The sequence below is a fragment of the Natator depressus genome, chromosome 11 (assembly GCF_965152275.1).
Source record: "Natator depressus isolate rNatDep1 chromosome 11, rNatDep2.hap1, whole genome shotgun sequence".
In the NCBI taxonomy this organism is placed as follows: Eukaryota; Metazoa; Chordata; order Testudines; family Cheloniidae; genus Natator; species Natator depressus.
In genome coordinates, this window is record NC_134244.1 from 44,699,033 (window position 1) to 44,711,474 (window position 12,442).

General features: G+C 39.3%; 1 protein-coding gene across 1 annotated transcript in view; it reads right to left on the reverse strand.

The window, feature by feature from the left end:
* TTN (titin) overlaps positions 1-12,442 on the reverse strand; it is a 308,950-nt gene that overhangs the window by 199,566 nt on the left and 96,942 nt on the right. Inside the window, exons 85-96 of the mRNA XM_074967679.1 lie at positions 10,060-10,338; positions 9,654-9,941; positions 9,194-9,472; positions 8,801-9,079; positions 8,418-8,696; positions 8,015-8,302; positions 7,587-7,874; positions 5,211-5,492; positions 4,656-4,934; positions 4,263-4,544; positions 3,871-4,149; positions 463-750 (exon numbers count right to left, since the gene is read on the reverse strand). Coding sequence (XP_074823780.1) covers positions 463-750; positions 3,871-4,149; positions 4,263-4,544; positions 4,656-4,934; positions 5,211-5,492; positions 7,587-7,874; positions 8,015-8,302; positions 8,418-8,696; positions 8,801-9,079; positions 9,194-9,472; positions 9,654-9,941; positions 10,060-10,338 — 3,390 coding nt within the window. The remainder of the gene's footprint in view (positions 1-462; positions 751-3,870; positions 4,150-4,262; positions 4,545-4,655; positions 4,935-5,210; positions 5,493-7,586; positions 7,875-8,014; positions 8,303-8,417; positions 8,697-8,800; positions 9,080-9,193; positions 9,473-9,653; positions 9,942-10,059; positions 10,339-12,442) is intronic.

Genomic DNA, 12,442 nt, shown 5'->3' on the forward strand with positions numbered 1-12,442 from the left:
GTACCTTTAAACAAGATTCTATTTTTTACAAAAAGTACACAGAGGGTAGCACTCTTAGAACAGCAAAACATGACACTTTAAATGGATGTAGAGTTTTACTAGTTACAAAGTAATTAAAATATCACTTATCTTATACTGCTTGTAAGAAAAATGCCTTTAACAAATGAACAATTTATGTATAAACAAGGAACAAACTAGAATTTTCTGTAAACCATTTAAGATGACAAAGTCTGTAAAGTTTTAAAGAAAAGAAGATTGAAGAAAACATTATCTTCACTCCTTAATTCTCCCCTCACATTCCTTCTAATAGCTTTAGATCTTTCCTGACAGAGATTTCAATACACATTTTCTAATCCATATATTAAAAAGACGGTCTCCAATTTATATAGCAACAAGATGACTTATTTCTTTCGGATATAAAGGAATTCAATGTGCACATCATACACCAGAATCAGGCAATACCTTTAATACTAAGTTGAGCTGCGCAAGAGTCCTTTCCAACTTCATTGCTAGCATGGCATGTATACATTCCAGAGTCTGCATTGTCAGCACTCAGAATTGTCAGATGGGCTATGTTTTCTACATAACTGATCTGGTATTTTCCTCCAGTCCGTATCTCTTGTTTATTTTTGGCCCAAGTGATCTTAATTGGTTGTGTTCCAGATATGTGGCATTCAAAGTCAGCACTATCCCCAGCAAAAGCATCCACGGGTACAATTGGGATGTCAAACAATGGAGGATTCTTCCCTTCTACAGAGTGAAAGAAACAGAAAAACGCGTATAGCTTTTAAGAGCGCCATTAGTTTAAAGCATATTGTTCAATAAATAAATGTTGCACCTATAGTTTTAAGTTGAGATGGAAATGAAAAAATGACCTGGTGACGTTAAAGGGAAATTATTTCATAATCAACCAACCTGTAAGCACGAGCCTGGCAGTGGAAGAAGCAGTTCCAATAGCATTGGAAGCTGTACAAGTGTATTGCCCAGCAAGGCTCTTGTCAGTCTGCAAAAACTGGAGAGTTGCTACGTTATTTAAGAAGGAGGTTTGCACATTGTAGCCATCTCGGATAGGTACGCCATCTTTAGACCAGGATACTTCAATAGGTTCTGAGCCAGTTATGCCGCAATCAAATGTAACTGGTAAACCAATAGTTTCATGAATGTCTCTCAAAGTTCGTGTGAATGAAGGTGGAAGTTTACGCTCTGCAAGAAAAGTATTGAACAACGAAAGCTTTGGGAAGTTATCTAGCTTTGGTGAATTCTCCAATAAGCACTGACTAAGAGGACACTGTATTGTGGTATAGATCGGGCAGATTTACAAGAAGATACACTGGAAGATCCAGTCATTATTTTCAACCAACTTGCACAATAAAAAACAGTAAGAGGCCCACAAAGAATCAAGGAGATTATTTGTTAGATCATTTAGCTTGGGGGCTGTGTGAAGGGAGAGCTCTGCCAAGAGGTGGACTACCAGTCAATGTGGTTACAAAGTTATACAAGAGGGCTGAAATTTGCCCTAACATTTGATTTATAATCTCACATTTTCTGCACTGGGAAGAGCTGGAAGAATAACTATATTCATGACTGCCCTATTCTGAAGGGGAAGAATCAGAAGCCTGTCTCCCTTAGAGAGCGTGCTGGTTAACTGAAGATTGGCATTAGGAATGAATTTCCACTGGTGGAATTTCCAGACTTTCACTGGTGGAAGGTAATTAATGATTAAGGGATTCTAGACAGGGGTGATCTCTAACTGGTCAGTTAGAAGAACAGAATGTTCCTAAGAAAATACTTTTCTTTACTGAAAAAAACAACCCTTTAGTTATGCAACCTTTTAAATGTGTTAACATGAATTATTCACCTTGAGCAGAAAGCAAAGCTGATGAAGAAGCCTTTCCAACACTGTTTTCTGCTTTGCAGATATACTCCCCACTATCACCACTATCCACCTGGCTGAAAACCAAAGTGGCAACGTTGTTCTTAAAGTACATTTTAGAGGTAGGAGTTGCTCTTAGTTTTGTATCGCCTTTGTACCATGATACAATAATTTCCGGTGTGCCAGCAACTTGGCATTGTAATGATGCAGAATCCCCAACTGTCACCTGAACAGGTTCCAAGCGTATAACAAAATAAGGTTGTTCTAAAGAACAAAGACACATCATTAGTAACAAAATTTAAATACCACAATGACCATTAGTATAAAAAAGATTCTTTGTGGAATGAGGACACACCTAATACTGAGACTGCAGCATGACAATTATCTTGCCCAGAATCATTCTCAATGTGGCAAGTGTACTGCCCCTGATCTTCTATTTTACTACTGGGAACTTCCAGTATGGCAGAGGTTTCTGTGGTGGTGATGCTGCACTTGGCAGAATGAGCTACTTCAACTCCATTTTTCTTCCACAGGACTGCAATTGGCGGGGTACCAGAGTATGTGCATTCCAGAATTAATGGTTTTCCTTTCTCCACATTGAGATTATTCATTTTTTTCACAAATTTGGCTGGTTCTATAGTGAATGATATGAAGATAAATGTTAAAAGATGACACCAAGAGATTTTTTTTAGAGGAACGTGTGAAATTTCCAGCCTGACAAACCTTTTACAAAGAGCTGTGTTGTGCAAGAAATTTTGCCAGCCTCATTAGTGACCAGACAGGTGTAGTCTCCACTTTGTAGTGGCTGTACATCAAACAACTCCAGTTCTGCAACCGAATTTTCCAAGGAGATGTTGCATCTATGTCCTGGTACTAGTTCAATGCTACCTCTAAACCATTTAACATCCAGTGGAGGGGTGCCTTTTAGGATACTGGTAAAAGTTATATTTGCCCCAGATAAAACTTGCAGGGGATCAGGTTTCTTCACGAAAGAAGGAGGTTCTAAAGACAAACATAAAAGAGAAGTGCACTTTGATGGAGAGTAAAATATTCCCATACGAAACAAAGGCGATTAGACTCTCATAAACAGATCCAAAAATGTAAGCAACCCACAAAGAAAGTAGTTTATATCTGGAAGCCCTGCCTTGTTCTAGATACTAACCTCTAACAGTCAAATATGCACTGCATTCATCAGATCCAGCTATATTAGTAGCTGTGCATGAATAATTTCCCATATCGGATTCCTCTAATGTGTTCACTTTCAAAGTGCAAGTATTGTCTGTGAGAGTCGTCTGATACTTGTCTCCACTAGTGACCTCAAGTCCGTCATGGAACCAGGAAACAGAAATAGGTGGTGACCCAGACACTTTGCAATCCAGGACAACATGCGAACCCAAGAGACCACTGGCTTCTTTCAGTTTTCTCGTGAAAGAAGGAGGTAAAATGCGATCTGTATAGGATAAAACACAGCTATTTATAACTCTATAACTTAAAAGAGAGATGGTTCCCAGGCATTTAGCAGAAACATGGCACTTTCCTCTGGCACACCTGCGTTTGCATGGGAGAATCCAAAGCAGGCCTGCAGTTCAAAACATTGAAGCCTGAGGTACTGAGAGAATATGGGATACTCTCGAAATCTGTCAGCTCACCCCTTCTGAGGATCACCTTTCTCCTTTTATTTTTTCAATAATTCCTCATAAGGAGAACATCAGTACTGCACCAGCTGGGACATGCAGACTAAGTTGATGAGACTGACCCCAAGAAACAGCCTCATCTTTCTGATGGCTGTAAAATGTTATGCAGGCTTCAACCTATGCATCCCGTCCATGATCTCCGCAACACTAGTGGGCCCACATAGAGTGCCTAAGGTCACATTAGCAGTGAGTCTTCCCAGAGTGGCAGCAGCATGACGTGACACCAAAGGAAGCGGCGTGTTGTGCAACACGTTTTAAAGAAATTGTAAGAATCGAAGATAATTCACAAATTAATCAACTAACCTGAAACACGCACTGAAGCTGTGCACCTGCTTTGACCAACACTGTTTTTCACCTCAAAAGTATACTCCCCACTGTCTTCTACTCTTGCATTGAGGATCTTAAGCCCAGACACTTTGTTGAAGAAGCTAATTTTGTATTTCTGATTAGTAGACAGCTCTTTCCCATTCTTAAACCACCTAGTAGTAAGCTCCGGTGTGCCGTCCACTGTGCATTCTAGAGTACAAGAGTCTCCAGAGGTGACTTTCATTGCGCCAGGCTTCTCTACAATGACTGCAGGTTCTGAAATGAGATACAAATCACAGCCATATTTCATGACACGACAGGAGATGCAATCAGTTTGTTAAGTGAGGTTAAAATATCATTCTATATTGTTTTGTTTCCTTGTTACCAACCTAGAATTGACAGAGTGGCAAAGCACTCCTGAACTCCAGCGTCATTTTTGATCTGACAGATGTATTTTCCAGCACTGGCTGGTTCTGCTTTTCCAATCCGTAGAGTTGCAATGTTTTCTGAATAGGAAATCCAAAGATTTTCGCTTTCTCTAACGATTTCCCCTTTGTCTTTCAGCCACAGAACAGAAATGGGCTGGGATCCTCCTACTGTGGCCTGCAGCTCAACCTGGTCTCCAACTACAGCAGTGAAATCACTGAGCTTCTTCACAAAAATGGGTGGTGCTGGTGAAGAGAAGATACGTCATGTTAAAACCGCAAGGAGAGTGCACGAGGAGTGTAACGAGAATGACACAATGCTAGGAATATGGCTGATGTGTAAATCATTAAACAAACCTCTTAGCGTTATAGAGGAAATGCAAGTGTCACTTCCTACATCATTCACGGCCTTACAGTGATATTCGCCGACGTCTGAGTCACCCAGGCTAAGGATGTGAATGCTAGCAAGGTAGTTCTCAGACATGATTTTGTACTTCTTGCTACTTTTAATTTCTCTTTTGTCCTTATACCATGAAATTTGGAACGGAGGAGTGCCGCGAAGCTCACACTCAAGATGGACATCAGAACCTTTCAAAGTCTCAACTGGATGGGGTTTCTTGCTGAAAACAGGGGGTTCTATGAAAAGAAGAAGTTTGAGTTTCTGTTAATTCAGTTGGGGACATAACAGAGAAACGAACATTTAAACAGTAAACTTTATCACTATGTTGGACTGATATGGAAGAGGAAAGACACAAGTCACAATAAGAGCCATGTCATAGAACCCTGGTAAAATCCATAGTCTGTGTTCTCAGAAGGCCGCACTCGGCTATCTGACTGAAGAGAAGATTTATTAACCTTCCACGGCAGATTAAAAGAAGGAACTGACAAAAACGGGAGGAGCAGGGTTCTGACCTTTCACTTTCAACGAAGTACTGGTGTTTGCAGTGCCTGCTGCATTGCGAGCTTCACAAGTGTAGTCTCCACTGTCTTCCACACTGAGATTGTGCATTTCAATGACTGCCATGGACTCAATGAAGGACATTCTGTATTTTTCGCTGTCATGGATTTCAGCTTCATCTTTGTACCAGGTGACTTTGATTTCTGGAGAGCCGCCTATTTTGCATTCATATCTAGTGGAATCATGCTGTTTCACAACTCTAGAGGAGTCTAGCTTCTTAATAAACCGTGGTGGTTCTATGAAACCAAAGGACAAGAGTAAACAAGATTATTCACTAAACTGCAGATTCATTAAAGTGATGAAATCAGTGAAATATCTAACCGACAGCGTATACTTTTTTGCGTGGTGGGGGAAGAGTACAAACATTTACAGAAAGTGAATTTACACTAGCTGGTGATATGTCTGGTAGCAGCATGACAAAAACGAACACACAGCATACATAACAAACAAAAGCAGGGAAGTTTCTTTGTACGCCTTTGCCAGTGGTCTATGTTATATGTAGAATGATTTCCTGAGTTCCTTGCAAAGATTTGGACATATTTATTTTGCAGGAAGATTATTGTTTACTAAATTGCCAAATTAACTTACAAGAGCATTTAGATATAAGAATTACCCTCAGCTACAATTCAGTAATTTATATATCATGTACCCAGACTTTCAAACAGCTACTGCAGACAAAACTAGATATATATTGACTGGATTCACTGAAATATTCAACTCTTACTGTGCGTAACAGCATCTTAAAATGCCAAATTTACATCGGAAATTTGCTCTTTGGAAGTTCCATACTAGATTTCAGCTGATTTGTGACCTTGACTATGACAGAAATTTATATTGAATTCTGTCCATGTTATATGTATGGAAGAGAATTTATATATTTGCTATATTGTTTAGTGTATAGATCCCTGGTGTGTATGTGTATGCTGTGTAGCTTAGTCCTAGCATATATATATATATATATATATATATATATATATATATATATATATGGCTAAAGTCTGTTCCCTGATCGACCTTTTGGACAAAAGTGTATGTATAAAGTATTTATGTATAAAGTCTGTGTTTAAGCTTTTTACATTTACCAGTGTTTAGCACATGTGGCATGTAAATACCTTGCAACGTCGGCTACAACCGTGCCATGTGAACACGTGTTCTCACTTTCATGTGACATTGTGAATAAGAAGCAGGCAGCATTAGCTCCCTTAACTGTAAACAAACTTGTTTGTCTTAGTGATTGGCCAAACAAGACGTAGGACTGAGTGGACTTGTAGGCTCTGAAGTTTTACATTGTTTTGTTTTTGAGTGCAGTTATGTGAAAAAAATAATTCTACATTTGTAAGGTGGACTTTCACAATAAAGAGATAGCACTACATTATTCCTAAGAGGTGATACTATTTATTTTATCTTTTTTTACAGTGTAAATATTTGTAATAAAAATAATATAAAGTGAGCACTGCACACTCTGTATTCTGTGTTGTAATTGAAATCAATATATTTGAAAACAGAGAAAAACATCCAAAATATTTATAATAAATTTAAATTGGTATTCTATTATTGTTTAACAGTGCGGTTAAAACTGCAATTAATCAGGTCTATTTTTTAAAAACCAAGTTAATTTCTTATGTGTTAATCACTTGAGTTAACTGCAATTAATTAAGAGCCCTAACAAATAAACATATGTTAATACTATCTACAATTATCTTTAAGGGGAAAAAGGCACACACTTTTAAGAGGCTTATCCTACACTCATCCTGTTTAAGGATCAATGGGAATTACAGAGCCATAACAACTGTTATAAACACAAAGGCCCTGCCCACATAAAGGAAATCGCAATGGTGAAAATCCCTAATGTACCAGTGTAGTTTACACCAGGGTAGATTATTCTGATCATAAAATGTGGAGATACCTAGGTTGAAGAATCCACATACTATACAATGAGCAGAGTGCTGGTGGGGAAAAAATGTTTGCGCCCCAGGCTACCGTCAGCTGCTCAAATTTCATATTCTAATAGACTCTCGGTGTGGGAGAGGAGAATTTGCCTTTAGGAGGTAAAGGAATTTTGTTCAGCCATCGCGTCAGCGATCAAGATGCAATATGATTCAGTCATAAAATAACCATCAAGGTGAAAATTACTGCTGTCAAAATCCTGGACAACGTGTTTGCTCTACCTCATCACATTGGGAAAACAAAAGGGTCTCATTTTAAGTCGATTGAATGCCTTCAGTTTTGTACCGTTTCAAAGATAGAAGAAGAAGCTTGGCATGTTTTGTTTCTTTAACATGGTAAAACGCTTGGCAGGAAGACGACAAAGCATTGCATTTCTTAAATACCTTTCACACTTAGCTGGGCGGCGCAAGAATCCTTTCCAGCATTGTTGCTCGCAGAACAAGTGTATAGTCCAGAGTCTCCTTTGCCAACTTTTAGAACCGTCAAGCTGGCTGTATTTTCCACCAGGGTGATCTTGTAGTTGCCCCCAGGACGGATATCTCTGTTCTCTTTTGCCCAAGTGACTTTTAGTGGCGCCGATCCGGTGACGTGGCATTTAAAGGAACCACTTGCTCCAAGAGCCACCTCAATAGGTTCAGGTTTCACATCAAAGACAGGAGGTCTCAGACGCTCTAAAATGGAAAGAAACAACATAACTCTCACAGCTGCTGCTTCACCGCCACAGAATCGGATCGTTTGGCATTACGCAACAACGCAGGGTCTTCTGCTTCTTTAAAGCCAATGGCCAGGACAAGATTTAGCAGCTACCAACCTGTGAGAAGGAGCTTGGCACTGGAAGAAGCAGTCCCAAGAGCATTGTGAGCTGAGCACGAGTATTGGCCGCAGTGAGCCATGTCGGTCTGCAAGATCTGAAGAGTCGCTACGTTATTTAAGAATGTTGCTTGCACGTTATCATCATCGTGTAATAGCACCCCATCCTTATGCCATGACACCTGAATAGGTTCCGAGCCATTTATGCGACAATCAAAGGTAACGGGGGAACCAACAGTTTCCTGAATGTCTTTTAGTTTTCTTGCAAAGGTCGGTGGAAACTTACGGTCTGCAAGAAAATAAGTAGGAAATAAGGCATCCTGCCAACCTGGAAACAATTTCATTTACGATAAGCTTGTTACTATAAAGAGTCATTACAGAAATATCTGAAATGAACCCATCACCTTTAACAGTGAGCAGAGCTGTGGAAGAAGCAAAGCCAACAGTGTTTTCTGCTTTGCAGACGTATTCTCCAAGGTCACTGCTCTCCACCCGGCTGAAAACTAGCGTGGCCACATTATTTTTGAAGTACATTTTATAAGTAGGAGTCGATTTTAGTTTTGTATCTTCCTTGTACCAGGAGACTTTGATTTCCGGGGTCCCAGCAATTTGGCACTGAAGAGATGCGGGCTTCCCGACTGTCACCTCCACACGTTCCAAGTGTGTAACAAAATAAGGCGGTTCTAAAGCACAAATGATCGCAATCAGCATCACAGAAAAGAGAGCAAATCTTATAATGACCATTATTAATACAAGAGTGGTTATGGAATCTGAGATAGCAACACACCTAGGATTGATATTTGGCCCTGGCAAATATCTGCTCCAGCATCATTGGCAACCTCGCATGTGTATTCCCCTTCATCATCTTTTGTGCTGTTAGGAATTTCCAGTATGCCCGATTTTTCGGTAGTAGTTATACTACATCTCGGGGACTGTGTTATGTGGAAGCCATTCTTCTTCCATGTTACTGAAATAGGAGGAGTTCCTTTGTACGTGCTTTCCAGAAGTATGGATTTCCCTTGCTCTACACTGAAATCGCTTAATTTCTTCACAAAGGTCGCTGGCTCTACAAAATGGAAGGCAAAAAGTCAAATAGAAGAGGGGGGAAATATTCACAAATCTTTGCGCGCGCACACACATATAAATAAGAATAAGAACAATAGCAGCAATCGAGACAAACCTTTTACAAAAAGATGAGTGGTACAAGACACACTGCCAGCATCATTAGTGACTCGACAGGTGTAATCTCCACTGTGGAGTGGTTCTACTTCATACAATTCCAGTTCTGCAACTGTATCCTCCAAAGAGATGTTGCAGGTACTATCTGACACAAGTTCCCTGATGCCTCTAAACCAGTGAACTTTGAAGGGAGCCGTTCCTTTTATGAGACTTGTGAATGTTACACTCGTCCCAGGTAGAACTTCCACGGGATCGGGTGTCTTCGCAAATGAGGGTGGTTCTACATATACATAAAGAAGTTAAGACACAGAAACAAATTAGTATGCCCGTTACCTTTGAAGATGAAAACCAAAGCAGCGTTTGGCTGAAGATTTATAGGCGGCTCGAAAATTGCGAAGGAAGAAATAGCAGCAAACGGAGGAAGCATTTTGCCTACGGCACCTTGGCCATCTTTTACTGACCTTGTACGATCAAAAAGGCACTGCATTCATCAGATCCAGCGGCATTTGCAGCGGCACAGGTGTAAGGTCCGGTATCTGATGAGTCCAGTGCATTCAGTTTCAAACCACAGACGTCGTCTGTAAAGGAGACTTCATATTTGTCTCCACTAACAATCTCATTTCCATCTTGGAACCAGGCAACTGAAATGGGTGGTGAGCCAGAAACTTTGCACTCCAGCAGCGCTGAGGAACCCAGCACCCCGCATGTTTCCTTTAACTTCCTTGTGAAAAAAGGAGGGACAATGCGATCTGCGTAGAAAAAGGCGACAAAACCACGGGTTGGTTGGTTGTTTTTTAATTAAAAAGGGAAAGGTCTATTAAAAGAGAAGACAGCACTAAGTGACAACTAAGGTAGTAGCCAGCTAACCTGAAACATCAACCGAGGATGTACAGCTACTTTCACCAACTTCGTTTTTCACTTCAAATGTATACAGCCCCCTGTCTCCCGCGTCCGCAGAAGGCACTTTCAGTGTAGCTACTTTGTTGGAAAAGGTGATTTGATATTTGCGGCCGCTCTGTAGTTCTCTTCCATCCTTAAACCACTTTGTAATGAGTTCTGGTGTTCCACCCACTGTGCACTCTAATGTAAAAGAATCCCCAGCCGTAACTGACATCGGTTCTGGCTTCTCTAAAATTACTGCTGGTTCTGAAAGAAAAGAAAAACCGTCTAATCGGTTAAATCTAATTGTAAAGTCGAGAGAACAGAACAGGAAAATATTTAGTAAATAATCAAGAAAGAAACGTGTATCATGAATATAAGAGAAAGGCAATAGATTAATGAATTCTTAACTCTAACAAGGAAGTTAAATCTACAAGCAAACAATGATCAGCAATTTATGTTAATACATACAGGTCTGGTTTCCGGGAATACCAATTGCACACAGTTTGGGGAAATAAAGATAGTACTAAAAGAATACTTTTTCACAAGCATGCGCAAAGAAATCTAGATGTATGCTATCTTCTCTCAATGCAGTAGTTATATTTGCACTCCTTCTTAAAGAGAATTAAAATTAAAGCACAACTGCCATTCTGCAAAAATTGTTTAAGTAGCTTTTAAAAGATCTAATATGCAATACACTACCAAAGCAATTAACCGCTAAACCCAGTGCTACCACAGCACACTGCCCCAGCTGTGCAAATTTAGATGGAGATAGATTTGTTCTGATCCTTCCAAAAGTGAAGGAAAAGCTGCACATCTTGCATAGCAAAACTGCGACTCCATGAAAAGAAATTTAGTAGAGATTTGATGGATATTATGGGAAGTCACATTTTTATATCTCTAAAGATATAAAACCTGTTCTGTTTTTACAACCTTAATTCATAGTTCAAACCAGATGCCACTGTTTACATCATCAATCATCATCACAAATCTTAAAGCAACTTTTAGTCTGACTTGAACCCATATGAAATGAATTTCTTGCTTCTGTGTTTCAACTCGAGTCTCGATCCCATCCTGGTTGCCCACGACAGCAAGGATGAGGGACAGAGAGGATGCGATTGGTGGAAAAGGCAAAAGAGCAAAGTTATTGACATTAATGTAGGTAAAAAGAAACAAGCGTTAAATGTTTCAAATCCCTGCTGTGTTTTAAATGCAAGTCTGGGGTCAAGAAGAGCACACCATAGGCATAATATAAAAGATAAAATTACGTGGAGTGCAGGGACTCAATCCATTTTTATGAATAATGTAGTCTTTACTATTACTTTAACATATGCCACACGTCATATTACAGTAGGCGAAAGAGGAGAGAAAAACAAATGCTAAAGAAAGAGAAAGATATGCAATGAAGTAGACAATGTGTTTGCACTAGGCGTGATAAGAGCTAGATTATGATAAATAATTAACAAAATATGTTCTAAGCATATTATATAATATGCTAGGAATGCCTATTAAGGGTATCGACTTTCACAGACATATGGTTACGCAGAATAATGTATTCAATATAAGCAAGAATAGATCCCAAAGGACGATATGCAAAAAGTAATAAAATAACATAAAATAAAATAAAAATAGATTATGTGACTCTTGCATTAGTAGCTAAAGAGTTTTCAGCTGGTTTTGAAAAATGCTGACGTTGTCCTGGAAAAATCTGTCACACTTTAGTGAGCAAATATTACCGATGCGGTCCTGAAATTGTTAAATTGGTAGGAAAATTAATGGCTTATTGTCGAGATCTAGCCACTCATAACACGCACAGCGTCGGGTTATTATTTGCTATGAATACGTATTGAAAGCAGCAAGATTTGTATAAAACCATTCGATAAACGAAATGTAGAATTCTGCAGGAAATATTAGTACGGCGTTCTAATTAGTAGAAAGGAATAGACATATTGTGCTCAATTCTCTCCTGAGATACAGAAGTCCCTGAGTATCTAAAGGAGAAATAGCTGCCGTTATCTCATTGTGTGTGCTGTACTGAATTTAATATTGTTCACACACAATTATATATGGCCTAAAAATAAGATTGACTGTGAGAAATATTTGATTAGCTATGGAAGGCGTATATTGACAACTAACATGCTGATAAAAAAAGCTAACACCACAGATAGGCAAAACATGAAATTAACTAACCTTTAATAACAACGGAAGAAGTACACAATACACTTCCTGCTTCATTGGACACTTTGCAGGTATATAAGCCAGCATCAGCCTGCCCTGCGCCCTTAATTTGCAGAAGTATGGTGTTGTTCAGGAAAGATATTTCACAATTAGGACTCTGATAGATCTCTTGATTGTTTTTATACCAAGCAAC